The 26,281-nt window shown below is 50.5% G+C and overlaps 16 protein-coding genes across 16 annotated transcripts; 8 read left to right on the forward strand and 8 right to left on the reverse strand.

The window, feature by feature from the left end:
* Window positions 1-639: 639 nt before the first annotated feature.
* Window positions 640-1,469, forward strand: N7518_007359 (uncharacterized protein; the record flags this gene model as incomplete). Its single annotated transcript, XM_057188286.1, has 2 exons — window positions 640-914; window positions 1,010-1,469. The coding sequence occupies 2 exons, from the start codon at window positions 640-642 to the stop codon at window positions 1,467-1,469; spliced, it is 735 nt and encodes a 244-aa protein (XP_057039989.1).
* Window positions 1,470-1,571: 102 nt separating this feature from the next.
* N7518_007360 (rRNA-processing protein MPP10) lies at window positions 1,572-3,707 on the reverse strand (the record flags this gene model as incomplete). The annotated part of the gene is made up of 1 exon (XM_057188287.1): window positions 1,572-3,707. One exon carries the CDS (start codon window positions 3,705-3,707, stop codon window positions 1,572-1,574), a length of 2,136 nt encoding a protein of 711 aa, XP_057039990.1.
* A 936-nt stretch (window positions 3,708-4,643) lies between these two features.
* Window positions 4,644-5,738, forward strand: N7518_007361 (oxidoreductase, short-chain dehydrogenase/reductase family; the record flags this gene model as incomplete). Its single annotated transcript, XM_057188288.1, has 4 exons — window positions 4,644-4,704; window positions 4,760-5,198; window positions 5,259-5,503; window positions 5,551-5,738. 4 exons carry the CDS (start codon window positions 4,644-4,646, stop codon window positions 5,736-5,738), a joined length of 933 nt encoding a protein of 310 aa, XP_057039991.1.
* Window positions 5,739-5,951: 213 nt separating this feature from the next.
* N7518_007362 (thioredoxin peroxidase DOT5) lies at window positions 5,952-6,858 on the reverse strand (the record flags this gene model as incomplete). Its single annotated transcript, XM_057188289.1, has 2 exons — window positions 5,952-6,385; window positions 6,495-6,858. The coding sequence occupies 2 exons, from the start codon at window positions 6,856-6,858 to the stop codon at window positions 5,952-5,954; spliced, it is 798 nt and encodes a 265-aa protein (XP_057039992.1).
* A 429-nt stretch (window positions 6,859-7,287) lies between these two features.
* Window positions 7,288-7,927, forward strand: N7518_007363 (putative mitochondrial protein sorting (Msf1); the record flags this gene model as incomplete). The annotated part of the gene is made up of 2 exons (XM_057188290.1): window positions 7,288-7,440; window positions 7,508-7,927. The coding sequence occupies 2 exons, from the start codon at window positions 7,288-7,290 to the stop codon at window positions 7,925-7,927; spliced, it is 573 nt and encodes a 190-aa protein (XP_057039993.1).
* A 463-nt stretch (window positions 7,928-8,390) lies between these two features.
* Window positions 8,391-9,408, reverse strand: N7518_007364 (uncharacterized protein; the record flags this gene model as incomplete). Its single annotated transcript, XM_057188291.1, has 2 exons — window positions 8,391-9,144; window positions 9,206-9,408. 2 exons carry the CDS (start codon window positions 9,406-9,408, stop codon window positions 8,391-8,393), a joined length of 957 nt encoding a protein of 318 aa, XP_057039994.1.
* Window positions 9,409-9,714: 306 nt separating this feature from the next.
* On the forward strand, window positions 9,715-11,271 carry N7518_007365 (ethanolamine-phosphate cytidylyltransferase; the record flags this gene model as incomplete). The annotated part of the gene is made up of 4 exons (XM_057188292.1): window positions 9,715-9,869; window positions 9,930-10,047; window positions 10,110-10,884; window positions 10,939-11,271. The coding sequence occupies exons 1-4, from the start codon at window positions 9,743-9,745 to the stop codon at window positions 11,269-11,271; spliced, it is 1,353 nt and encodes a 450-aa protein (XP_057039995.1). The 5' UTR covers window positions 9,715-9,742.
* Window positions 11,272-11,574: 303 nt separating this feature from the next.
* Window positions 11,575-12,183, reverse strand: N7518_007366 (monothiol glutaredoxin GRX5; the record flags this gene model as incomplete). The annotated part of the gene is made up of 3 exons (XM_057188293.1): window positions 12,153-12,183; window positions 11,793-12,087; window positions 11,575-11,729 (listed from the first exon to the last, which is right to left on the reverse strand). Exons 1-3 carry the CDS (start codon window positions 12,174-12,176, stop codon window positions 11,575-11,577), a joined length of 474 nt encoding a protein of 157 aa, XP_057039996.1. The 5' UTR covers window positions 12,177-12,183.
* Window positions 12,184-12,348: 165 nt separating this feature from the next.
* N7518_007367 (putative flavoprotein) lies at window positions 12,349-13,102 on the forward strand (the record flags this gene model as incomplete). The annotated part of the gene is made up of 2 exons (XM_057188294.1): window positions 12,349-12,664; window positions 12,723-13,102. The coding sequence occupies 2 exons, from the start codon at window positions 12,349-12,351 to the stop codon at window positions 13,100-13,102; spliced, it is 696 nt and encodes a 231-aa protein (XP_057039997.1).
* Window positions 13,103-13,148: 46 nt separating this feature from the next.
* On the reverse strand, window positions 13,149-14,402 carry N7518_007368 (putative para-hydroxybenzoate-polyprenyltransferase Coq2; the record flags this gene model as incomplete). Its single annotated transcript, XM_057188295.1, has 1 exon — window positions 13,149-14,402. The coding sequence occupies one exon, from the start codon at window positions 14,400-14,402 to the stop codon at window positions 13,149-13,151; it is 1,254 nt and encodes a 417-aa protein (XP_057039998.1).
* A 790-nt stretch (window positions 14,403-15,192) lies between these two features.
* Window positions 15,193-17,587, forward strand: N7518_007369 (putative JmjC domain protein; the record flags this gene model as incomplete). The annotated part of the gene is made up of 2 exons (XM_057188296.1): window positions 15,193-15,460; window positions 15,525-17,587. The coding sequence occupies 2 exons, from the start codon at window positions 15,193-15,195 to the stop codon at window positions 17,585-17,587; spliced, it is 2,331 nt and encodes a 776-aa protein (XP_057039999.1).
* A 252-nt stretch (window positions 17,588-17,839) lies between these two features.
* On the reverse strand, window positions 17,840-18,496 carry N7518_007370 (uncharacterized protein; the record flags this gene model as incomplete). Its single annotated transcript, XM_057188297.1, has 3 exons — window positions 17,840-17,934; window positions 17,983-18,301; window positions 18,356-18,496. The coding sequence occupies 3 exons, from the start codon at window positions 18,494-18,496 to the stop codon at window positions 17,840-17,842; spliced, it is 555 nt and encodes a 184-aa protein (XP_057040000.1).
* Window positions 18,497-18,673: 177 nt separating this feature from the next.
* On the forward strand, window positions 18,674-19,290 carry N7518_007371 (cytochrome c oxidase assembly factor 1 family protein; the record flags this gene model as incomplete). Its single annotated transcript, XM_057188298.1, has 2 exons — window positions 18,674-19,135; window positions 19,201-19,290. The coding sequence occupies 2 exons, from the start codon at window positions 18,674-18,676 to the stop codon at window positions 19,288-19,290; spliced, it is 552 nt and encodes a 183-aa protein (XP_057040001.1).
* A 245-nt stretch (window positions 19,291-19,535) lies between these two features.
* On the reverse strand, window positions 19,536-20,493 carry N7518_007372 (mitochondrial 54S ribosomal protein uL3m; the record flags this gene model as incomplete). The annotated part of the gene is made up of 2 exons (XM_057188299.1): window positions 19,536-19,654; window positions 19,710-20,493. The coding sequence occupies 2 exons, from the start codon at window positions 20,491-20,493 to the stop codon at window positions 19,536-19,538; spliced, it is 903 nt and encodes a 300-aa protein (XP_057040002.1).
* Window positions 20,494-20,933: 440 nt separating this feature from the next.
* On the forward strand, window positions 20,934-21,802 carry N7518_007373 (FAM210 family protein; the record flags this gene model as incomplete). The annotated part of the gene is made up of 2 exons (XM_057188300.1): window positions 20,934-21,570; window positions 21,651-21,802. 2 exons carry the CDS (start codon window positions 20,934-20,936, stop codon window positions 21,800-21,802), a joined length of 789 nt encoding a protein of 262 aa, XP_057040003.1.
* A 437-nt stretch (window positions 21,803-22,239) lies between these two features.
* phoC (uncharacterized protein) lies at window positions 22,240-25,864 on the reverse strand (the record flags this gene model as incomplete). Its single annotated transcript, XM_057188301.1, has 8 exons — window positions 22,240-22,452; window positions 22,504-22,673; window positions 22,724-23,591; window positions 23,612-25,207; window positions 25,285-25,335; window positions 25,394-25,519; window positions 25,584-25,668; window positions 25,740-25,864. Coding segments are annotated over 8 exons (3,234 nt in total), but the record flags the coding sequence as incomplete, so codon positions are not given.
* Window positions 25,865-26,281: the final 417 nt, after the last annotated feature.

A 26,281-nucleotide genomic window follows, 5' to 3' on the forward strand; every position in this document is an offset into this window, starting at 1 on the left:
CGAATATGACATCGATGTGTCCAATTTTACTTTATACTGCCGTTACGCATGCTAGACTTAGCTTTTATAAGACCAAGCAAGTTCAAAGCCTGGATGCAACGTTATGGGGGGGTATCCCAACCCTGTCCTCTGGTAGGTAGATGTAGATCCATATTTCAAGGTTATCGAGATATTAATAAAACCCACATGGATCGCCAAGTTCCAATAAGAGTCCCCACGCAAGCTTCATAACTTTGGTACCTTTGTTTATATATGGGCATATATTTAGATATACACAGTCCCTATATCTCAGAAGTCACTTACAGCCCTCAATGTCCTAGCATGTCAATAAGAACACACAACATAAATATCAATATGATATAGATCGACGTTCGCACGGGCATAAGCTTGTCTTGGCTGGATCCGGTGCATATACAATGCATATGACAGACGATATAAACCTGCACCAAAAAAAACAAAAAACTACAATTTCATTCTTCTAATCGATTTCTTTTATTCGATCTATATTAATAGCCAAATCGCCACTCAACCAATCATGTGATCCTCCTAGGTCTAATTTGCGATAAGCTACTCCGTACAGATCCATCCCCCACTAAAACTTCCTCCGATCAACAGTCAACAATTCACAAATTTCTCACAATGATAGAAATACCCATGCCAACTCTTCCGGGTCTTCCAGAACTGAGCCCGCCCTCAAGCCCAGACGGACTCAAAATCAGCGAATCCCTGGCCCCTCCCCGCGAACCCAAAGCCGCAGTGACCACAGACATCTCCTTCGACGGACTCCTCAAAGAACCATTGCTACTAAAAGAAGACCTGAAAGACGGCTGCGGCGGCCAACTATGGCCCGCAGGAATGGTCCTGGCCAAATACCTCCTCAGCCGCCATGTCACCGATCTCTCCGATAAAACAATGTGGGTGCTGCTTTGCTTGCTGTGTGCCCAACCGGCCGGGAGCATTATTTCCATCCACTTCTTCGCTCATTTCGTCCTAATCCAATCTTGAATAGCGTGGAACTCGGCGCTGGAGGTGGACTTGTCGGACTCGCCGTGGCACGCGGGTGTGTCCTCGAGCACCCGATCTATATCACAGACCAAGAGCCTATGTTTTCCCTAATGAAGTCCAACATTCAACTAAACAATCTTGGCCCGAATGCGACAGCTGCGATACTAAACTGGGGAGAACCGATCCCAAACCAGATTCCTCAGAAACCAGATGTCATCATCGCGGCAGACTGTGTCTATTTTGAGCCGGCTTTCCCGCTCTTGATCACTACGCTCCAGGACCTCCTGGGACCTGACTCGGTCTGTTACTTTTGTTACAAGCGTCGCAGACGGGCTGACATGCGGTTCATGAAGATGGCGAAAAGGGCTTTCGAAATGGAGCCAGTCCGGGATGATCCTGGTGCTGAAAGCTATAATAGAGAGAACATATTTCTCTACACGATACGTGCCAAACGTATCGACTAGAAAAGTGACACAAAATGATGATATGTGCAATGCTAGAAAATAGATTTTATGTAGAAGAAATATGACTCCTGAATAGTACATACTGGCCCTTAAAAATACTCCTCACAATTTCAGATTGTCGCCTCTGTTTTTGGTGCCCTCGTGGACAGAGCCACCCTCGATATTCGTCATACGGCCGTCCTTGCCAATGACCTTGACTCCTCCCTTCTTGAGATCTGAAATCATCTGTTGCTTCTCGGCTGCCTTGCCAGGCTTTTCCTGAGTGGGTTTGCCAGCATCGGCCTTCTTTTGGGTTTGCTTATTCTGGCGTCTGTTCTTGGCCTTCTGCTCACGGGTCATCTCCTCCTTGGAGATAGGCGCGCCGGTCTTAAGGACCACCTCTCCCTTGACTCGGCCATTATCGCCAGGTGTGTAGATCTCCTGCGGTGCAAGTCCAACAGGGCCACCGGCAGCACTGCCAGCCGTTGGGCGTGCCTCCTCCATCATAATCGTTGGCGCATCAGTCACGACGTTGATGCTTGCTTGGGCAACCTTAGGCTTGTAGTGCCAGTTGCATAGCGTATCCAATTGAGCGCTGACCTCGTTCCAAAGACTGGTGATCTCGGCATGTTCCCGCATCAACTTGCGGTCCTTAGTATCCACAAAGTTGGGATCATTAGCGCGAAGATGGTCAGTCTCATACATCTCGGCCAGACCTTGCTGTGGCTTCGTATCATCCAGTTCGAAGCGGGGCTTCCTTCCGGCTTGCTGGCCCTCGGCGCCTGGCCGACGGCGGACGACTTCATCGAACTCCATGGCGAGAATTCGGCGCTTGATTAGTTCTTCGATATCCTCGGTGGTCTCATTGGTATTGACGGGAACCGGTTTTCCGATTCGTTCAAAGTCAAGGTCTTCTTCAATGAGAGAATTGATGGGTCGCTCGACAGCTCTGGCCTCACCAGTATACATCCATTCTTTCTTGGCCACGTTCGCCGCCTCCAGACGACGAATTTCATCTGCGATCCGTGCTCTTTGTTTTTCATGTGTTGAGCGAGGGGCAGTAGGGTCCGCAGATCCGTCAATATCCTCCTCTTCTTCGTCGGAGCCCGCATCGGCATCGTCAAACAAGTCCCGTCGAACGTCGTCCATAGCGCGTTTGACGTCACTCTCATCGACCTCCGGTGCGTCGGGTTGGGTTTTCGGGAGGGCGCGGTGTTTCTTGTTGGAGGCTTTGCGGGGTGGAGGTGCGAAGAAATCGGCGTATTTGATATCACTGGTGTTTACCCAGGCAGCGGCTTCACCGTCGTCCATGTCCGCGACGTCTTCGTCATCAGAATCGGAGTCGCCGTTGAGATCGGCATTACCGAAAGTCGGCCCTTCCTCCTCACTATCATCCATGCTTTCGTCTTCTTTTTCTGTTGGGCGTGAATCCTTCGATTTACTGATGGTCGCAGAATTTCCAGCCATCAACGGATTAGAATGCCAGTCGAGATCCTCCTCGTCGCTGTCCTCGGCCTGCTCGGGTCCTCCTGCGGCATCCTGTCTCTCCAAAGCCTCGGACTGTTTGTTGAAGTCGTCGATAGAGAAGAACCCGTCGTTTAATCCAAATCGATCCTCGACAAATACTTCGGGCTCCCCTTCGGCGGAGCCAACTGAGGAATTATCATCGTCCATATCTTCAATGTCTTCCATGTCATCGTCAGATCCCATATCGACCTCTTGCTCTTCGTCAGATTCTTCGTCGAGATCGTCTTCGGCGCCTGAGCCCTCGGAGAGATCTTCAAGCATACTCTCGTGGCTGTCGCTGTCACTTTGCGCACCCTCGGGGTCAGAGATATCCTCGAGCTGCTCGGAGTCAGCCGACTCCATGTAGCCGGTATGTTGAGTAATCAAAGTGATATCGCGCTCGATCTCGTCACCAGTCGACTCGAGAATTCGTGTTGCTTGCTCCCATATTTGATTCGAGGTGAAACCCTCTACGTAGAGGTTCTTCAATTGGAGCTGTGTGACTGAATCCGGTTCGAGGTCTGACCTTTTGCGCTTTTTATTGAGTTGCCGGCGAGTTGTCTGGGCGTCCACGACAGAGCCAGCGAGGGAGTCCAAGATGTGCTTCGCAGAATCCACGACGGTTGTATGTAAATCGTTCGTAGGACGGAGGAACCCCCATGGAGAGGATAGAGCGGACGAAAGAGTCATCTGCTGAGGGATTTTGGCGGTACTAGCCGACACGGACTTGGATTTGGGTTGCCCTTTCGCCATTGTGAAAAGAGCCAGGCAATTTGTTGGAATACCAAGAGTCTCGAGAAGCGGAAAGCGCAATAGAAAAAATTATCGCCGGGCGGACGCCCACGAGCCAATCATGTTGCTGGTTGATAAGATAAGGATTTCCAGTATATTTCAACTACAACATGAGGACAACTACAATAGAACACCTGCTACCATTCTCTATACTGATCTACTATAGCTTCCTTATGGCGGAATCAATTAATATTTGAAAGGAATATCAAGACCGCAATTATTGCGCTAAATCCGTTTGAAACGACTCATATATACCTGCTCAGCATTCATAGGTGTATAGAGCTTGGTCAATATTTCCCTATGATCTTTCTTGCTTTCTCCCAACGACCAAAAAGGAGAAATGTATTATGTTATTCCTATACGAAATAGTAGGGCTTGTTGTATTCGAGCCGCCTATGTGAAGAGCGCCACCAACTAAGCATGGTAGGTAGGAATGACGGCAAGTCTCCGTCATACGCACCTGCCTAACCTCGACCACAAACATAGCAGCTCAGGGATATCAAGATGGGATAGAGAAGTACCATTTAGGAATCAAACACTTCGTCCGATTGGACATACAGGTCGTCCCTGGGATGGGAAACTTGTGGCTACGATTGAAGGATCGAATAGTTCAACATGATCGATTAAACCACCGCCACAAAAAAGGTCTAGAACAGAGATCCTCTGGTTGTCTCATAACATCTAAGTTATATATCGCCCCAGTATAGGCAAAATTTGGAACAAACGGGGTGTAAGCAGGCCATCATAGTGACATTGATATGCCCGGCTTTGGTTATTGGTGGCCATATATCACTTTTACTTAAATGGTGCTTTCCTGCATGGAGATGTGTACTCTATTCACAAATTTACATAAGTTATCCATCAATCTTGTTCATATTCTTGCGTAAACCTTCCAATATGCCTGTTGGCCAGTATATCGAGCGAGAGGCCAGTGGGGCTAAGTCCCAATTTGCGCCAGGTGAGTACGTGTGGTTTGTGTGCACTATTGATTCCTGACACGGTGCTTCATATAGGCCACAAGATTCCTATTCAGCACCTGACAAGGCCGGGTCTGCAGTCTGACATGGGAGATCCTAAGCCTGTGTCTGCTCATCTTCCTACCGAGGATGGCGGCTACCAGACCTACAAGGCCGCTGGAAAGCTCGAAGGAAAGAGAGCAATCATTACCGGCGGTGACTCTGGCATTGGCCGGGCAGTTGCAATCCTATTTGCAATGGAGGGTGCGTCAAGTTTCATCGTCTACTTGCCAGTCGAGGAGTCGGATGCGCAAGAGACAAAGAGGAGAGTCGAAGAATGTGGACAGAAGTGCTATACTCTCGCTATCGACGTTCGCAAGAAGGAGAACTGTCAAAAGATCATCAACGAGGCCCTGGAAAAGATGGGTGGCATTGATATTCTTGTGAACAATGCCGCGTTCCAAAACATGCTGAGCGATATCAGCGAGGTCACTGAGTGAGTTGCCCTACCATATTACTGCTCTTCGGTCGTTGCATCCTACTAATGAACCAACAGAGACCAGTGGCAGACCACCTTTGACACCAATATTCACCCCTTCTATTATCTTTCCAAGTATGTTCTTCCGCATATGAAGCGGGGAGCTACCATCATCAATTGCGCATCCGTCAATCCTTATATTGGCCGAGCGGATCTCCTGGATTACACCTCCAGCAAAGGAGCAATTGTCGCATTTACCCGCGCCTTGTCGAACCAGCAGGTGAAGAAAGGCATTCGGGTCAATTGTGTCTGCCCGGGTCCAAGTAGGTCCTTCCTATATCTATTCCAAGTCAAATGCTAATAAGACAAGTCTGGACGCCCCTGATTCCTGCGACAATGCAAACCGAGGCCATGGAACAATTCCATGCAGTGCCGATTGGTCGACCCGGACAACCTAGCGAGGTCGCAACGTGCTTCGTTTTCCTCGCAAGCCAGGACAGCAGCTATATTTCCGGACAATGTTTGCACCCCAACGGAGGTGTCATCGTCAGTGGATAGGGGAAGTTGCAAGAAATCATGTGTGCTGTACCAGTATCTCAAACTGAATAGATTGGAATCCACAGCAATTCAAAAACAACCTGACAGCCCTAATAATCTACGCCAAACACGTACACCGAGACAAATAAACCACCATAGACGGTGCCATACATGCAATATCTGGTATCTTAGTGTCGCTTTTTGTGTGATTGTGACGACATCACTCGAGTTGAATCACTCTGCTTTATCACCTTCCTCCTTGGTACCTTCACCTTTCTCCTTGGTGTCTTCACCTTCCTCCTTGGTATCTTCACCGGTCTTTTTGGCATCTTCACCGTTCTCCTTGGTATCTTCCACGCTAGACCAGTGGGCAACAATCCTCTGGACAGCGTCCACAGTCGCATCTGGGCCACCGGCCTCGCGAAGCAAGACCTTACCCTTCTTATCCACAGCAAAGACACCTCGCATGGTACCCTTGGGGTTTTTCTTGAACCCAATGGCTGCAATAAGAGAAGCCTTGGGGTCACACAAGAGTGGATAAGGTAGGTTTTGTCTTGTCTTGAACGTGGTGTTGGCCTTGGGGGAATCACTTGAAAGACCGTAGATCAAAAGACCAGTAGAAGTCAAGTGGGTGTAGTTGTCACGGAACAAGCAAGCTTGCTTGGTACCTAGATGAAGCGGCGTAAGCAGTCTGCTGGAGTAAGATGATTACAAAGTACGACATGAACACAGCTCTGCCCTCTCAAGAGAAGCACTAAGTATGACACAGGGACTTACAGCCAGGTGTTGAGGCTTTGGGGTAAGTAAAGAAAACCACGCCGGTCTTGCTCTCCTCGAGGAGCTTCTTCAGAGTTGTTTTTTCAGCCTCATTGGTCTCAAACTCGCCACCGAAAGTTTCTATGTCGATTGTATCATCCACCTCAGGGAGTTTTGGCCCAGGGCTTTTTTCGGTATCATTATCGGTAGCAGCTGCCTCTTGTTTGGGCTTAGGGGCTTGTTTGGTCTTCTTCTCTGCGACGGGCAGTGGGGCTGGCGCCTTGCGTTTCCTGAGTTCGACCATGATGTATAGAAAAGGAGAAGATATAAAGACCCGAATCGACGAATATGTATTGAATAGAGTTAATTGGACGTTCTGGAACATCTCAGCTGCATATCTGCCCGGTGCGGCTGCGCCGCTGATTAGATAAGCAGGAACCGGAAAAACCCGGTGGCGGCGAGGCGTGTGGCGCTCCGCGTTGACCGGCCCTGACCCGAAGGGAAAAAAGGATTTTCCCCTCAGACCGGTCGATCGTTAAAATCCACTCTTCTCCATTTTCTTCTATTTGACTTGCTCATATTTGCCTTCCAATTCCTAGACTTAGACTTAAATCACTTTCTGCAACTCCTGCACATCCTATCTCTCACACTCGGCTTGAATCATTCTTACTATATCTACTCGGATTTCTTAACACTACCATTCTATCCGATTCTATCCATCACAGCGCTTGTCAAGGCTGTCCTACACCCAAATACCATATTCCAAGATCACGCGACCCAACGGCATCGTTCAAGTGAACTGCGACTCGGCAATATGAAGGTCTTCTCTTCCGGATGCACGTTCGACTACTCGTGGGACGAAGTATCAACGGCGAACTGGCGCAAGTACTGTCCTTGGAATGATAAGTCGACACACGTCGTTGGCGTAGACACGCTCTCTCGAACCGTCGATCCGGCGACTGGTATTGTGAGTCATTCAACCTCAAAGAACTCTCCAAATATCCCGAACCTTTTTACTGACTTTTGCCTCTTAGTTACGGACCGAACGTCTTATCACGTGCGATCAGTCTGTGCCACAATGGGTTCTCTCGATTCTCGGTGGAACGAATACCTCTCACGTTTACGAAGTCTCTTATGTCGATCCGGTCGCAAAGAAGGTGACCATGTGCTCCACCAATCTGACGTGGTCGAACGTCCTCAGCGTCCGCGAGACCGTTATCTACCGGCAATCTTCGCTTAGCCCGGCTACCACGACCGAATTTAGCCAAGAAGCAAAAATCACCGCTCTCTGCGGTGGATGGCAAAAGATCAAGAACAAGGTTGAGGAGGCAAGCGTTGATCGCTTCCGGGAAAATGCGAAGATTGGCCGCGAAGGATTTGAAACCGTTCTCGAGATGAGCCGCCGCGTCTTCGGCGAACAACGCGAACTTGAAAAGCAACGCCTACAATCATGAACGTCCCATACGTTTGACATACTTCCGCGACCTCTTTCCGACAGCATTTCCCTTGTTTTTTCTCCTCAGCATTCAACATCAAGCGACAGCATATTTTCGGTGTCTATTTTGCATATTCGAGCATGTGGCGCCAAGTGGAGTTTTTCGTCTTAACCTGTCTCTTTTTTCAATTCTCGACTCTTTTCAAGCTGCCCATGAATACCACCTTTTGCCTCACGAAGCCGCATGGCCAAAAAAAAGTTCCATTAAGTTATTTTGCGTGAGTGTTTTTCATATCCTGCTTTTTGTACTGAAGAAGGCGGAACATATGTATTATTAGAAGCTCTCAAATTTAGATCTGAAATTCTATTATCATATAACATTCAACTCGATAAATTCATGTCTCATAAGAAACCCAAACATGTGTCCTGTCAAAACTGACCACCGACACCAGACCCAATTATACAGCAGCAAAACCTTGCTGCTATCCCAATAAACCACCAAGCACCACCCGACTGACCCCGGCAATTTCACTCTTGACACTGTTTCGGCTCGCGTCTTCGAACTCACGCACTGCGCCAGCCACCATAATCTTTCGTAACCGGGCATCTGCTTTGGAGAATATCTCGCCCAGGGCCACTGTACATACAGATGGAGATGCTACTAGAGCACAGAGCCGGCTATAAGTGTCAATCAAGACATCACACAGCGTTGCAAACGTCTCAAAGAAGTCCGGCTCGAATGGCAACGATGGGGTAAGAAGATAAGTGTATTCCTCGCCAGGGTGAAGATCCGAAGACTCTGTGAGTGGAAAGGAGGTGACCGAGGCAGAGGCAGCCGACCCGAGATTCCCTGCTGTGTTCTTCAAGTCTGATGGATCACTGGACTGCATTGGGAGTCCGATCTCGTTTGCCGAGCTGGCGCGTCGGGTCTTGGTACCTCCATGCGCCGCCCGCTTGAACATTTGTGGTATACGGGCCCTTGCAAGACTTGACGAGGAGCTGCCTTCTGGGGGATGCACTTGCTGGAACGCTTCGAATTCCAGCAATAAAGCGTTCAGGGCACGCACATACTCGAACGGCGTGGTGTTAACATCGAGTATTGTGGGCAATGACAAGCCTAGAAGCAAATAATTGATTGCGCGGCGAGACAGTTTCCGGGCTTCAAAGTATGGCAGACGAGCGATGTCAGCCCGGGAGAAATGCACAGTATTAAACCAATAGACTCGTCCTTCATGACTATAGACACCACGGTATGAATTAGCACAGCTCAGGTGTGGCTGAACTGCGATCTACTTACGCCTTTCTCAGGTAGTCGAGAGTCGCTATCCGTTTCGAGGCCATTTCATGGATGTGTTGATAGATTGCGCCTGCACTTTGCGGGCCAAGAGAGCCCCCTCCGCTCATGACTGGAGGTGGGATGCCATATGCCGTTTCAAGTCCAACGCCGGATTTGGTTGTGTCTCGCCGCGTGATGCTCGGGGCGAATGTAGAGGGAATCATCGGTGTTGGAGATCTCGGAGTAAAATAAACGATACGACGCAGATCAGACGTCTATAGCAGGACAAGCTGAGGTGTCAGAGAGGACGAGAGCCCTGGAGAGCACGACACCGAATAGACTGTTCGGGGAGTATGGCAAGACCTGATTTGTCCTGTTCGAAGGTGATTGCGACTCAGGGGACTCGGAGAAACATAAAGTTCCCCGCAATGCAGAAGATTACTGTGACCGTACCCCCTATATTGTATGTAATTTATCGTCGATCCCCTCCCTCCCCACCTCCTGGACAGTCTAGACTTTGGAACAATTTTGAAATTGTTACGGAGTACTATTGTGAAAATGGACTCAACACCCCTCGAGGAACAGGTTCCTCTGCCTGGACAATGGCCTGTTGACCCCCAGGAAGATGTACCAATCTCGGAGGACCGACTTTGGGTCGATGGATGCTTCGACTTCAGCCACCACGGTAGGTTTGCAATTAACACCTGGTAAATTGCTGTGAACTAATTGATGGATCGTTGTACAGGTCATGCCGGTGCTATGCTCCAAGCTCGCCAGCTGGGAAAGGCCCTTTACGTGGGAATACACTCCGATGAAGCTATCCTCGAGAACAAGGGCCCGACAGTGATGTCACTGGAAGAACGGTCGGTTTGGTCTCATGCTGGTACTGTTGTTGGTTCCTGGTCCTAATGTCGTTGTTATTTAGTGTCGCAGCCGTTGACGCGTGTCGATGGGCAACTCAGAGTGTTCCCTATGCCCCCTATGTGACCTACCTACCCTGGGTATCCCACTACGGGTGCAAATACGTCGTACACGGAGACGACATTACTTCCGACAGTGATGGAAATGACTGTTACCGCTTCGTCAAAGCCGCTGGACGCTTCCGTGTCGTCAAACGTACCCCAGGCATCTCGACAACCGATCTTGTTGGCCGCATGCTTTTGTGCACCAGGAACCACTTTGTCAAATCTGTGAAGGGTACACTTGCTGGACTAGAAGGATATGGAAGTCCCGAAGAGCGTCAGGCTTCCGCCAAAGATCTTTTGCAGAGAATCAAGGATTATGCAACGGACGAGAGTGGTCTTCAGCCTGGGCCTCAGGTGTGGACATGGACTGGCTCAGGCACCGCGAAGATGGACCACGTCGTTCAGGAAGCTGGTGTATTCGAGAAATTAGTCGACGGAAAGGGACCCAAACCTGGGCAGAGGGTGGTTTATGTTGACGGAGGGTTCGACCTCTTCTCCTCCGGCCACATTGCGTTCCTGCGCAAAGTCACGGAGCTCGAGGAGTCCGAGGGCCGAAAAAATGGCTGGTACAAGCCAGACCAAGTTGAAAAGAGGCTGAAGGACTACGGAGAGGACTATGCACCGTCCTATATTGTCGCAGGCATCCACGATGACGATGTGATTAACCATTGGAAAGGCTTGAACTACCCAATCATGAACATCTTCGAACGTGGCCTATGTGTTCTTCAATGCCGCGTAAGTCTTCCTTAATTTCCTCTCATCTGTTCGATTTGCTAACCCTCGCCACAGTACATCAATGCTGTCATATTCTCTGCACCATTTACCCCTACTGAACCATATCTGAAGGCCATCCCGTGGGGCACTCCCGATGCTGTCTACCATGGACCCACGACCTTCATCCCGCTAACATACGATCCATACACTGCTCCCAAGAAGATGGGAATCTTCCGGGAAGCCGAGCAGCATGCCTTCCAACACGTGAACGCTGGCGAAATTGTTGGTCGGATCCTGAAGAGCCGTGAAGCTTACGAAGCCAGGCAACGCGCAAAGCTGGACAAAGCCATTGCCGAAGACCTGGTGAAAGCACAAGAGGCAGCCGAAGCAGCTCAAGCAGCTCAGTAGGCTGGCTGTCGATTTAAGAGAAATACTAATCATGTAATGAAGATCAACTACATATGATGTTAAACCCCATCAACTGGGGTTACTTCTTGAACAAGAGTCCATGTTCGTTTGCATGGCGGCTTGTGACATTCGGTCTACTGGAGCAGACAGATTGGAAATTACCTTCCATTTGCCAAATCAATAAAACAACCATCTGACCAGCAGGATATTAGGACCAAAATAAATTAGAGACAAATAATTTTACAAAGACAGCCATCTACCAAATTGATAGGCTGACATCTTCCACTCTGGCCCGGCTGCTATTTATTCATCCGCCGCAACCAGAACACCCTTGGTCTCCAAAAGTTTCGCAAGCTCACCATTTTGGTGCATGGACATTAGGATATCACATCCACCAATGAACTCCTTCTCGACGTATAGCTGGGGAATGGTGGGCCACTCAGAGTATTCCTTGACACCTGTAAACGCAGCACGATTAGCGATCTATAGCCGGCAGGAAGTTCGGGGTAATCCCCGCATACCTGAGCGCAGCTCTGCATCCTCCAGCACGTTGAAAGCAACAAACTTCTTAGGATCAACACCCTGCAGACCCAGGATTTGAATGGTGGCGCGGGAGAAACCACACTGCGGAGTCTCGGGTGTACCCTTCATGAACAGCACGACGGGGGCGGAAGAGACCGCCTTATCGATCGCCGTCCGGGTCTCGTTGGACAGAAGGCGTGCATGGAGGACGGAGGGAATGGCAGGGCCCGAGGGGAATCGGATGGCGGAGCGGACGGGCCGCAAAAAGGTTGGCCGCGAGACCGGGCGGAAAGCCTGCGAGATTCATGTTAGCTGGGGGATGCGGATGGCGGATGTTGAGAATAAAGAACAGTTCATACCGATGCAACTGCTCTGGAAAACATTTTGATAATGATGGTGGTTTACAAGAGAAGAGGTTCGTCAAGTTGCCTCGGGGAAAGGTTTAGTATTATTTAATCAGCGGTTGGTCCGCCGACCCCCACACATCTAAAGCTCTCTAGGGCTCTATGGACCAGTCATTCTCTCTTTCTGCCTTTCTATTTAAAAGCTACTGCAATGGATTCTCGAATATCACCAACGCCTTTTATTGCTCAGCAGTATGCAAATGACAAGAAGATCCATGTGCTACTGGCAGCCGCTACTATCAAGCTGCCTGACATTGCAGAGGCGCTATGTCGTAATAAGAACTTCTCAATCCGTATCCTAGTCACCGAGCCAGCCGAGAAGTTTCTTGCCGGACAAATCTTGGAGCAGCCGGCTTTCGAAACTCTGCTTCAAATAGATGGCGTGGACGCTATCTACCGGGACGAAGATGAATGGTCTCCGTCGTGGACACGCGGAGGACCAGTGCTGCATATTGAGCTGCGCAAATGTCAGTGGTTATGTAGATAATTGATACGTGATCCAACGATCAACTGACATCATCATAGGGGCGCATATTCTACTGGTCGCCCCAATGTCTGCAAATACCATGGCGAAAATGGCCAATGGGATCGCCGACAACTTGCTTCTTTCGGTTATTAGGGCATGGGATACGACTGGAGTAGTGGATATGGGATTCAAGAGCCAGAAACCTAGGATCTTCGCAGCCTTGGATATGGACAGATGTATGTACCGACATCCAGTGACTGAAAAACAGCTTAAAGCCCTACGTGATCAGTGGGGATGGAGTGAATCAAACCCGGAAGGCTGGGTGACTTTGCTGCCTCCCGTGGAGAACAGCCTAGATGTCGGTACCGGAAATATGATGGACTGGAGAGATATTGTCACTGCCATCCAAAACTACGCGGGATCGATGCAGAACTCGTGAAAGGGAACCAAGCCCTGGGTGTCTATATATACATATTGTTACATGCTTATTGCGTTGACTTGGTCATCACGCGCTCCGGCTCCGTCGTATTGTACAAACCAAGGTACTGCGTCGCATACTCGGCGAGCAAGCCCAAGGATATTCCTCCACCGGTCAGCAGACATCCGTTCTTGAACCACCACCAGCAGTTCGGAACACTCTTCAACTGAACCCTCCAAATCATGAGACCAAGCGACAAAACGGCGCTGCCGCAGCTGCCGACGAAGAAAACAGGTCCGCAACCGGCGGCAACTCCTGCAGCCGCGAGGAGCGAGACCTGAGTCACCGCTAGACCACTCAGGACAGCCTTGGTGTTGTGCTCATGGCGGAGAGCAATTGACTTGATCCCAGCCTTGACGTCGTCTTTAATGTCCATGTGCGCATAAATCATATCGTACAAAACCGTCCAAGCCATACAACTGGAATAAAGAGCACCTGCAGCCATCAAGGCATCATGATTGGCAAGCAGGTCTACCCCCAATGCTGGGAATCCCATTATAGCTCCCCATGAAAAGGCAAGACCAAGCACAGCTTGTGGGTAGTTGGTCACGCGCTTAGCAAGAGGGTAGGCCACCACGATCGGCAAGCTAGGAATCCCATACCAAAGGCACTGGGTAGGGAACGAAAGAAGCACGCCCAACCCAGCCACCAACTGTGAGCCTGTAAAGAGGATTGCCTTTTCCGGCGAGAGTGCACCTCTGGCAATAGGTCGGAACTTGGTGCGTGTGACGTGAGGGTCCAGGTTTCGATCCCATAGGTCGTTGATCGCGCATCCTGCACCGCGCATGATCAGCGCACCGGAAAAGAACAGTGCTGTCGTGCCCAAGACATGGAGAGGTGCCACACCAGCCATTGGCGCAGCAAGGAGGGTGGAAAAGAGCGTTGGGAAGAACAGGTAGTATGTGCCCGTGGGCTTGTCCAGCCGCACCAATTCCGCATACGGTATCCATGAACTCGGCAGGGAGGCAATCAAGCCTGTCTTCGGTGGGGTGTAGTGAGTGGCTGGGTTCTTCTCCGCGCTATCCGTCTCGATTGCTTGTGTTGCGGGCGATTGCAACTGGGAGCTGTGTCGGGCTTGGACTCGTGTTGGTTGCAAGGCATTGGATGAGGCACCAGCGAGAGATCGGCTGCCGTTCAATTGAGTTGAAGAAGAGGCATTGCGAGCGAGTGTGGAAAGGCGCCCATTGTACAGACTGAGGTTGACCTTTTGCCTGCATGGGGATAGTCGAGCGCGGAAGAGCCGGGAGCTGGTGGAAAGCATAGCGAGGGTAGGGGATCTAGAAACCAAACATGGGTGAGTCAATAAGGCAATTGGCAATATTCATATACCTCCCAAAAGCCTTGAAGGTCTGGCCATCTAAAGATCTGGAGAAGTCGGAAATTAGATCGGCGTGCAGCAGAAGCGGCTTCCCTCCGCCTAAGCCTATTTGGGGCATCAGATCTATGGAGTTGCGCTGTCACAATATGCTGACTGCTGAGTATGTTGTATATAACGCGTTAAATTTTATAACCTTTAAGCCAAGCAAAGATACTATGCTATGTCAACTTTAAGTTCCATTGGAATATGTAGATAAAATGGTGAAATAACTGTGACACTTCCAACATTGGAATGTTTCACGTGTAAGTCTCTGCCTGAGGCCATCAATCGCGGCATCCCGCGTTCCAACAGAAGTCGGTGATCACCCGAACCGAAGGGAATGAACGACATGACTTTCTTTCACATCCATGTCTGATCTTATACCTCCCGGCTTCCAATCTTAAATTGACATACTATACTCTTCTGTTCTAGCTAGTGTATACCCAACCACTGCCCCTCTGCTCCTTCCTACTCCGCTCTTATCTCGTACCATCATCACGCCGCACAACAGAAACAACACAGACCAGCGCAGTTCAGCCAACAATTTAATGATTGCAAGTCTTGTCCAGCCTCTATATTGGCTGTGACTACCAATATCCCCCCTCAAATCATGAAGCGGCCCCTGTGAGCCTCGCCGGTTACAAACATCAACTAGACGTCGATATCTTGCCCCCTCTGGGGCTTTGCGCTCGCCATGCCGGCACATCGAACCCGCCTGGCTTTCGAGCCCCTGTCGCCTCTTCTCGACATTCGTGAGGTTGTTGAATCTACCCCTAATTTCGAGTTTGCGATGAATATCACCTTTGACTCAATCGATGAATTTCCGCTCGCAGACTTTGAGAAGCTTGTCTTATTCCAAGTAGTCCTGAGCGGAAAACCACTGGTCATCAGAGGATTTGATAAACATCTTGATAAGCAGGTCTTCTCGGAAAAATGGCTCCGCGAAAAATACGCGAAGAAAGGTAAGCTCACGCTCTCGAGTCTTCTCATCCTTCGTTGGTTGATTCTAACTGCAACCTCTCTTAGTCGAGGAGGTTCGAGATCTGGTAAAAAAGAGGACCCAGAACTTCAGTATGGGCCATTACCTTGAAAACCTACCACTTCTCACGCGGCAGATAACGGTCCACAACTACGCAGACAAAGTAGTCCAACGGCTCTACCTCAAGGACATCGACTGCCCTCCTGAGTGGCACGCTTACCTTGAGAAACTGTTACCTCCTTCATTGTTTTACCTCAACGAAGCACCCAAAGCCTTTGAAGGCCCTGCGTCGGGAAAGACGAATCTGGCTGAAATCCCCAGGACCCCCCAAGGCGACCTCATCGCCCCAGCGGGCGATTTGATGAGCAGTCTGCCCCCAAGCATGCGTGCGGAGAACCTGATGTGCTACATTGGCCATGAGGGTACTTACACACCAGCACACCAGGAGATGTGTGCCAGTCTCGGTCACAATATAATGGTCGACGCGTCCGACGGGTCTCCAGAATACGGCAAGCCAACGGAACCGGGTTCTTCAATCTGGCTCATGACAGAGACCAAAGATCGGCGGATTGTTTCCGAATACTGGATGTCTGTTCTAGGGCACGATATTGACATCGAGGATTTCTTTGCTCCTTTGCATGCATGGAAGATTGCACCATTCAAGACCTGGGTGGTGGAACAAAAACCCGGGGATCTTATTCTTGTACCTCCTCTTGCTGCACACCAGGTTTGGAACCGTGGCACTCGGACAATGAAAGTTGCCTGGAATCGCACTATCGTTGACACCCTCGAGCTGGCTCTGCGTGAAGCTTTGCCGCATGCGCGAATGGTCTGCCGCGATGAGCAATATAAGAATAAAGCCATTGTTTACTTCACTCTTGAACGATATTCCAAATTGTTGCGGCAGGCAAGAATGATCGACCACCCGGTGGTGATTCAACTGTGGGACGATTTTAAGCGGCTATTCAGCATGTACAAGAATATTTTGTTGTCTGAATCATTCTCACAAAAAAACCCAGAGAAGAACGTCGAGTACCACGAGTTTCAAAGCAATGTCACCTGCTCATTCTGCCGGTGCAACATATTTAACAGGTTTCTTACCTGTCCTGGCTGTGCTTACGCTCTCGGCGGCGAAGAAGATCCTTATGATGTCTGCATGGATTGCTACGTTATGGGTAGAAGCTGTGGCTGCGTTTCGAACCTTAAGTGGATGGAGCAATTTACATGGAAACACTTAACCGAGCGTTATGAAACATGGCGACGGTTGATAATTTCCTCTGATGAGAACAACAAGGATTTCAAGGTTCAGTTTCCCACTTTCCTTGTCGCCCGAGGTCAGGCAGGCAAAAAGTCTGTGGCGGAGATCTGCCAGGAGCAACTGGTGCGCCGCCCTTGGAATGACCCTAAAAAGCCCAAAGCCGTGGCGGAAATCACAAAAGACGCTGATAGTGAAGACGAAAATCGATCTAAAAAGCGCCGCAAATTGCGGCAGTCTCTCCTGGCAAAATCAAATGACGTCGGCCGCTGTCACGTTTGTCTTCATTTTGAAGTTAGCTGGAAACTCGCTCCATGCTCAAACTGTGACCAGCGTTACTGTTACGGCAGTTTGTTCCGCGCGTTTGAAATCTCCCCCCAGGAGGCGATGGAAAAACATCACTGGCTCTGTCCAAAATGTCGTAAGGCATGCAGTTGCGCTGCTTGCCAGCGGGACCCTTCGATGAAACCATATGAGCCTAACTGTACCATTCTGGGCCATGACACTAGTAAGGTTGCCGATCCCCGCAGCATCGAGACCTTGGTGGATTTCCGGAAATCGAATCTTTGGTGGTTGAAGAAATTTGGTGATGATGTCCATGGACGCATCCAAAAACGCCAGAAGGAAGCCGAGGAAGCCGAACTGGAACGACATAAGACCCTCGAGGACCAGGGCTTCAGCTTCGAGTCCAGCCCATTCGACCAGCCGGTACCGAATGGGAACGGAAACGATGAGAACGGGAACGATGAGAACGGGAACGATGAGAATCTACTGGTCCTTTATGAGGACTACGGGGGAATCCCCGTTGACCCATCGTTGGTAATCCAGGACTCTGTTGAGACCGCAAGCACTTGAAACGGCCATGAACGTTGCTGTATTTGCCGGATTTGAGCATACAACAGAGATTACATGCGCAAGATGATACAGAAGGATTAAAAGTGGGATATGAACACTGAATATTTGCAAAATGGTGTTTGATTAAGGAAATCGGATGTATTATTTGTGATTCCCCGAAGGGTTTATCTCTTCTGCGACAACATGGTTTAACAACAATCTGGCTATACTAATAGTGAACATATATGTATTCAAGTTGGATTGAATTCCTGGCTAGGCACCTTTATACTCGTACTGTAGATCCTTGAGGGATGCAAGGTCAACAGAGAGCATGACCTTTTGAGCGAGTAGAATCACTACGAGCATGGCTGTACAAGGTCAGAGTCGATATCCCAGCCAAGAAAGAGAAGACTTACTTCCAGGAATCAAGTACAGTACTGGTCGGATCGCATAAGACGACCCTGTAGAAAGAGAGACCAGGGCCAGCAACAAGCAAACCGCACTATTGCCAGGTACAAGAGTCGCATGGATCCGAGCAATGCGTTCAGTGTGGAATGTCATAGGTTTCTTGCCTTTGCGATCAGGCTGGAGAGGAGAGCGTTTCATGATATACGCCGTTGTCAACAACGAGACTAGACCGAAGAGCGAGAACAATCGTTCAGCCTGACTGGAAGCTGACAGCACCGAAGGCACAAACACTGTCGCAGCCAGCAGTGGAAGTGCAGTGAAGATCACCTGGAAACATATTCAGCGTGGATTCTCGAATATAGAAGAAAGAAAGATATGTACACTGTACTGGGCATTCCGAGCATCGTTCTGGCTCTGCAGCTGCTCGATGACGCGTTCCTGTTCCTCTTCATCCAACTCCTCTCGCTCGCCCTCTGATTCCTCGGGGTACCGAAACGCCTTGCGCAATCTCACCGCAGCCATTTCCCTAAATCTCAAAGCAGCGTTGTAATCTCATCCGTTGGCGGTGCAGTGACGTCGAAACCGTCCGATCTGTTTGTCTTGTTTGAACACTATTTTCTTCCGCAACCTCTCCACCCCCCAACCCCAACCAGCCCGACAAGACAAACCAAAACCAAACAAAACCCCCAAAACACCACAATGTTCTTCTCCCGAGCATTCACGCGGCGCGCCGCGCTCGCCCGCCAACCCGCCCGCCCCAAGCCAGCCAGCCGCCGCACAATGATCGCCGCGCCAGGCCCGAACGCCGGCCCACTGCTAGAACGCCGTGCAGACCGCGAGCTACCGAACCCCAAGCCTGGCCGGAAGTGGCTGTACACACTCCCGATCTTCATTCTCACGACTGGAGCGGGCATGCTGGGTATCTTCAATTACCAGAAGTCGTCGTCGAGCATCGTGAACAGCACGCTGTATGCGCTGCGGACGTCGCCGCGGGCTCGTGAGATCCTCGGCGATGAGATCTACTTTGCGCAGCAGATTCCGTGGATTAGTGGCGAGATGAATCAATTGCATGGGCGCATTAATATCTCGTTTTGGGTTAAGGGGACTAAGTCCCAGGGCAAGATGAGGTTCCGAAGCATTCGGCCGGATCGTATGAGCTATGTGAGTTTTTGGTTTATTTTTTTATGGTTGTGATAAGTGCTGATTTGTTTTGTTTTCTCTTCTAGTTCCGTACCGAGGAATGGAGTCTGGAGACTGAGGATGGAGAGGTGGTTCAATTGCTTGACAGTGATAGCGATCCCTTCCGGAAGAACTGAATATCGGGTGAATATCGGGGAGAGAGTGTACAGATAGAGCAGTGCATTGGCTCGGGCGTTTAGGGTCATTCTTTATGGGACCATTTGTTGCGTTATCAACTTGGCGAAGCCATTGGTTTTTTCTCAATGGCTAAGAGAAAAAAGGAAGGATATCATTTTTGTATCATATACAAACGCCGCTCAAGTCAAACAATATCGCGCGTATGGTGTAATAGTACATGGTCAGAACTAAGAAAAATCTCCAATTAAGCAGTAGCAGGTTCCGTGGCAGGTTCAGCCGACTTTGCCTGTGGCACTTCTGGCCATGGCTTCTTGACGGCATCCTGGATTCTCACAACACAGCCCTTAGGACCACTGACGGCGCCTGAAGGAAATAAGTTAGCAATATTGACTTCGAAAGAGCATCTCCAATGACATACCGCTGACAACCACGATACCATTCTCAGAATCCACCTTGAGAATCTTCAAGTTCTGCACAGTATTCTGATTATTTCCCATGTTTCCAGCCATCTTCTTCCCGGGGTAAACACGGGAACCACCACCCTGACCAGGACCCGAAGAACCCATCGAACGATGCGTCAAACTAACACCGTGACTGCGATCCTGACCATGGAACCCATGTCTCTTCATGACACCTGCAAAGCCCTTACCCTTGGTATTAGAACGAGCATCCACAAACTGGCCCTCCTGGAACCAACCAGCCTCAATACTCTGCCCAACAGGGAGAAGGCCTGCCTCGTCCTTGACGCGGAACTCAAAGATATGGCGCTTCGGCGAGAGCCCATTAACCGAGAAATGACCCAGCATAGCCTTGGTCACGTTATTCGGGTGCTTCCAGCCGGCACCGACCTGCACCGCATAGTACCCGTGTCGCTCGCGGGTCTTGTGGGACAGCACCTCCACACGATCCAGCTGCAGGACAGTGCAGGGGATGCGCTTTCCAGACTCCGGATCGTAGATGGCCGTCATGCCCTTCTTGATACCGATAGCGCCGGTGCGGAGGGGCAGGGAATAGGCTTTGCGGAGGAGAGCCGCTGTCGACGTCGACTCGAGGACTGGTAGTCCGGGCCCGATGTTGAACCGACTGGGCTTGGGCGGGTTGAGAGATCGGATTCCGAATGACCGCATGGGGATCCGGGGCGTGATCAATGAGCCCGTCCATACGGGCGAGAGCTGAAGTAGCCCTCCTAAGCGCGGCGACATGGTGGGTTTGATATTGGGAGGGGTTTGAGTATTGAGGTGCTCGTCGTGGCTGAGAAACTCGGGAAGTTTTTGGTGTTGGGCTTAGTCAGCGATATGCACGCCGCCCCGAAGTATACAAATCCAAGCTGGCAATCTCGCCACGCGTTAGGACATAGTTAGCTAAGATCAAGGTCTTTTAACAAATAGAAAAAAGTCGATAGAAATCCTAACACCCATCTACAATATCCCATCCTATCTACAACCACCAACCCGCCTTAATCCCTAACTCCGGCATACAGAGCCGCAAGCCCGATCGGACCGGAAGCCGAAAACGCCGAGAAACACAAAAAAACCCTCCCATCCAGCATTCCATGACCGCTCCATTCTCAACCCCAATTCACTCCCGGAATCACACAAACACCCTCACCAAAACCAACGGGGCCACCAAAACCCATCCGACCATGTCCCTCCGCCCAACCCTCCGCCCAACCCTCCTCGCAAAATGGATCTCGCGCCCTAGCGAGATGCTCAAATCATCCCCAAGCTTAGCTTCACACCTCCACCTCCACCCCAACCCCTCAATTCGTCCATCCCTCGCACGCCGGAGCACGATATTCCCGCACGCGCACGGAGCACAAGTAACAGCGCGCTTCTCGACGCGCACCCGCCCGACACCGAGCTCATTCCAGCCCAAGCCCAAGCAGCGCCGATTCAACTCCGGGTCTGCTGGTGATGCCAAGAACTCTAGCTCTGGATCTGGACCTGGATCTGACTCTGGACCTGGAAATGGAACTGGGTCCAGAGGCGGCGGCAAAACTAAACCCAAACCGTCCCTATCCCAGCGTCTGAAGTCTCTCTCGCGCGAGTACGGATGGGCTGCGCTGGGCGTGTATCTTGGCCTGTCGGCGCTGGATTTCCCATTTTGTTTCGCGGCTGTGCGGTTGCTTGGTGTTGATCGTATTGGGTACTATGAGCATGTTGTTGTTGGGTATGTGAAGGATAAGGTTAAGAGTGTGTTTCCGAAGACGAAGGGTTCGGAGGAGGATGATGGGCAGGGACAGCTTGCTCAGGCTGAGGAGCGGAATCAGGAGGAAGCTAGTAAGTTTTGTTCTTCTGTTTTGGTTGAGAGCTTTGAGGTTTGGGTTGATGTTCTGACTGATTGGTTTGTGTTCACGCAGGTATCTGGACGCAGTTGGTTTTCGCTTATGCGATTCACAAGAGCTTTATCTTCATTCGCGTGCCTTTGACGGCGGCTGTCACGCCGAAGGTTGTCAAGACGCTGCGGAGATGGGGGTGGGATATTGGGAAGAGAAAGCCTAAGAGTACGTGAAGTGAAGTGAAGGGGATGTGATTGATTATACAGTAAGTAAGTAGCATAGCGGGAGATAATAGGGCCTGGGATTCGGTCATTGTACATTATTAGCCATTCAGCTCTCTAATACGGCAGTCTTTCTTTGCCTTCAAAACTCTCAAATGCTCTTACTCTTGCTTTCTAGACGATCTAACTACATGTAATCGACAAAGCCAAACCCAGATAAAAAAAAGCCAGCTCTATATCCAGCGCCCAAGATGATTAGGAAATGAACAAGCCTAGAACGCAATAAAGAGAACGTCGCACGCGCGGGACCTTCTCTGCTGTGGAATAACTAGCCAAGAGCAAGATAGAAAAAAAAAAAGCAATTCTGGCGGCTACTAAAGCTCGTAATCTTCGTTGAGAAATTAAATTTCGACGTATCGTATGTAAAAGGTACGTAGAGGGAAATCGGATCACATATCGATCATATCGTTAAATCTCAAAATGCCGTTGCCTCTCATCACACCGTTGACACCGTCGGGCATACGGTATGCCCATTCGGCAACGCCCATAGTATCGGGAGCGGGTAGTTCCTCGAATCGATTCGAAGTGACCTCGTCAGAGGTATCAGCCACAAGCACAAGGCCGAGCTCCTTGATGGTCTCGACGAGCGCGGGGACGACATTCTAATTGGTCGGTCAGTAGAGAAGAGAGAGGCGGAAATAGGACAAACATACCAAAAGGCTTGATCTGCAGATCAGGCCCATGAAGTTGTTGCTCTGGGCAATACGAGCAGACTCCTTAATCGACATCGAGGCTCGTCCACTGCTGTTGACAAGGGGCATCGAGTTGACGTTCCCAGCCAGGTCCCGGATTTGACCGAGATCGTTGCAGAGAAGGACGGGATCTAGTCACAGAGTTAGTATCACACAAATTGGACTGTATTAGGAGACTCACAGTTGGGTTGTTTCCAGTTAAGAGCACTGCAAATGTTCGGGTTGTATGAGGTGAATACCACGGAACGCATGAACTCAGGATTCTTTTCACGGGCCACACGGGCGTGGTCGAAGACATCAGTCAGGATAGCATCGGCAAAGCTGTTGACGTCCGCCAAAGAAGTCAGGTCGAGCTTCTTCTCCTCCGCGGCGGATGGGTAAATGAGGGAGATGTTAACATTCAAGTCAATAGGGATGTAGCGCAAGACATCGCGTAACGATAAGAACGACGTCGCCAAGAGTCGATGGGTCTGCGCTATGTCAACCGTCGCTGATTCTTTCAAGAACTCGAGGATCTCGCTAGGGTTGAAACCGCGCTCTCCGCCAATGGTCTGGAACTGGGCAAACGTCAAATGAGAGATTGGAATGTCGATTCCATGGTGGTTGATTGTAAATTGCGGGTAAAGGACTGCCACGTGGTCCCGGGTCAGTTGTACGAAGAGCTGGACGTAATCTCCCGACAAACTAGAACCAGTCACCAGTCCGTTGTGGTCTGAGTCAAGAGCACTGGTGGCCTTCCAGTATGTAGCAAAGTGGGTGATCTCCAGGGGATCGCCGGGGTATGGCTTGATCACTTGGAACTTGAAGCGCAGCTGGCCGATTGTACGCAGCCGGGGGTCGAATAGAGGCAGACAGCATGAGCCAGTGCTGGACGACTCGGCGCGGAAGATGTCTGGCAGGGCGACACTCTTTGCAATCACCTTTGAACCGAAGGTAGGGAAGATCTCGAAGTCCACGGCAAAGGTGTCTAGGTTATCCACGTGGAACGATATTGTGCGTGTCTCTTCCTGGATGGGTAGCATGATGGTACGAGGGATGAGATCTGACAGCTTGGAAGAGATGGTCATACGAGCGGCAGGATGACGGCCCGCCTGATCAAAGATGACAGACCCGACGTTTCCTTGATCGAACAAAAGTTGCACAAATACTTTCTTGTCGAGGAAGTTGTGACCATAGCGGCGGAGAGGGATAATGGGGGAGGCAATTCAAGGTCCGGGATACCATCTGTCATGTCCAATTCAGAGACGCTCGCAGTCACAGACAGCGGGTCGCCCAGACCGGGTTCATGCATCCGCACGCCATTGAGAATATCAAGAGGTCCCAGCGCGGGTTTTTTCTTGGAGGGCTGGGCCCAGAGAAGGAGCATGCACTCTAGATGTCCTTCCCAGGCAGCATAGTACATAGACGAGAGGCCCTTTTCATCTACAACCTGGGCATCAACCCCGCACTCGAGGAGGGTGCGTAGGCAGGGGACGCAGCCTTCGCTAGCTGCGTGGAACAGCGGAGTCCACTGATAAAGCTTGTCTTTCTGGTCGAGATCAGCACCGTGCTCCTTTAGCAGTAGTAGTAGGTCTGGCGATTGTGAGGCACGTGCAACCATATGCTGCGGGTAGAGACCCTCTGCATCCGGCAGCAACTGCGCATTTCGCTCAAGAAGCATCTTCGCGATAGGCAGAGAGCCGTGTTGGCAGGCGAGATTCAAAGGAATATGATCCGGACCCTTCAAAGGACGATTATCCATTCCGGTCAGGAGAGGCGACTCGGGCTCCGGGTCGACGCGGGCATTGCTAAGCAGAACCTGCTCGGCGCATTCCAGCTGGCCCTTTACAATGCTGTGGATTAGAGGGGTGAAGTTGTCATGGTCCATGATGTCGACGGTTTGGGGACCGGCTGCGAGAAGATGTCGCACCATATCCACGCGGCCGTGCATGCATGCGTAGTGGAGAGGGATTCGACCATAGACATCGGCGCGAGCGAAATCAACGCCTGCCCGGAGACCGGCGTGGAAGACAAATAATCGGCCCGAGATGGCGGCTTCGTGAAGGCAGTTTCGTTCGTTGATGTCGTCCTCGGCGTGTATGTCAACCAGTTGACTCTCCAGTAGCAGAGCGAGCACATCATCCGAGAACCCGTTGATGGCGGTCAGGAATGTACGGGTGGCGCGCTCACGGGCGTCCGGCAACTGCTGCAACCTGGCCAGCCATTCACGTAGGTTTTGCAGATTCCCGGCGGAGGCAGACTGCAAGACCTGGTTGTCCATTTCATCCTCTTCCGACCCCAAGGGTGCGGCGCGGTCCAATGGACGTGATGCGTCATATTGAATGTTCTCACCCTCGGCCCAAGCCTCCAATTCCAGTCGCGCGGTAGTAGCTCTGTCAGCGAGGTCTCGAAGAACTTCACGATTGAAGCATGGTTGCACTTCAACAGCCCGATGCAGATACAGCTCCTTCATACGAGACTTGGAGGTTTTGTCCCACTTCTTGAGGATTTTAGACATGGCCGTCTCGTTGATCTCAACGAACTGCTGCAATTTATTCAGGTCGCCATCGAATTGCTGGAAGCCTTCAAACATAGCCGCGAAATTCGACGGAGCTTTAGAATTCGAGATCGCCCGGGATTGAGTGACCCGCTTCTTGTCGACCAACGTCCGTAGGCGCAGAGAAAACTAAAAGGGATCGGATGAGCCTCCGGGTTGGGGTGATGATTGTGACTGTGCACTGGATAAATAATAAATGGCCATACCTCTGATTCTTTCTGGAGGTAGAAAGTGTTGACCTTCTCAATCTCTCGTTCCTACATCATATCATAGTAAGTACATACCATCCCATAGAGGGAAGTATTTTAAACCTACCAAACGGAAGAAGAAAACCTCCTTATTCGCGCGCAACGCGCCTTGGGGGTCGGCATTAGCTCTAGCAATTTCCTCAGCTGTTCTCTGTGCCGGGATAGTCGGGGTAGCACTGAGTTGCTTGATCAGCTGTACAGGAATTAGCCATGATCATATTCATATCCCCTCGCAACCGACAGGACGTTCAACCAACCTTCTTCAGCGCCTTGTAGTTAACAAAGCTGGCGGCATATTCAGGAAGATCTAGCTGCCTGCGCTGGATCTGTTTGCCGAACTTCCTATGCAATCAAGACGTATCAGCAGTAGCTCGAGGAATGTCTCAACCGGTGACAGGAACTGCTAGGCATACGTACATGTTGTGTGCACACTCTCGGAGAGAGCTTTAGCTCTCCCGAGCTCTGGAGACCGAGATCGCAACCGTAGCGCAAGCTCAGCGAAACGGAGCCGAGAGCTGTAAGAATCGGAGCTGGTTGACTGTGCGAGGTAGAGTAGAATGCAAAGGAAAGGAAACAATTGGGATTGGGAATGGGATTGGGGGAGGGAAAAAAAAGTAAGAAAGGGTGGGATGACAAGGACACGAACCAAAGCTGTTCGGCTTCGGAGGCAAGAGGGGCAGGGCAGTTAATGGGTTATCACAGTGGGGGAGGAAATAATAGTGGGACAGGTAAGAGAGTGACACAAGTCGATAAAATGTGTGACGTTGCGTTGCGATGGGTTTTCGTTTTCGCCCATATATGATCAAGGAACGGGTATTAGATGCTAAGGATGGAGGGAGCGCAGAGGTCTAAGGTAGAAGCGGTGATAGAGATAGAGGGCGATAGAGAGATAGCGGGGGCAGACCGACGGACAAGTACAGGGCCCAGGGAGGAGAACGTGTTAGGAGATTCTCTA

Source organism: Penicillium psychrosexuale, assembly GCF_028828465.1.
Source record: "Penicillium psychrosexuale strain IBT 29551 chromosome Unknown utg000004l, whole genome shotgun sequence".
In the NCBI taxonomy this organism is placed as follows: domain Eukaryota; kingdom Fungi; phylum Ascomycota; class Eurotiomycetes; order Eurotiales; family Aspergillaceae; genus Penicillium; species Penicillium psychrosexuale.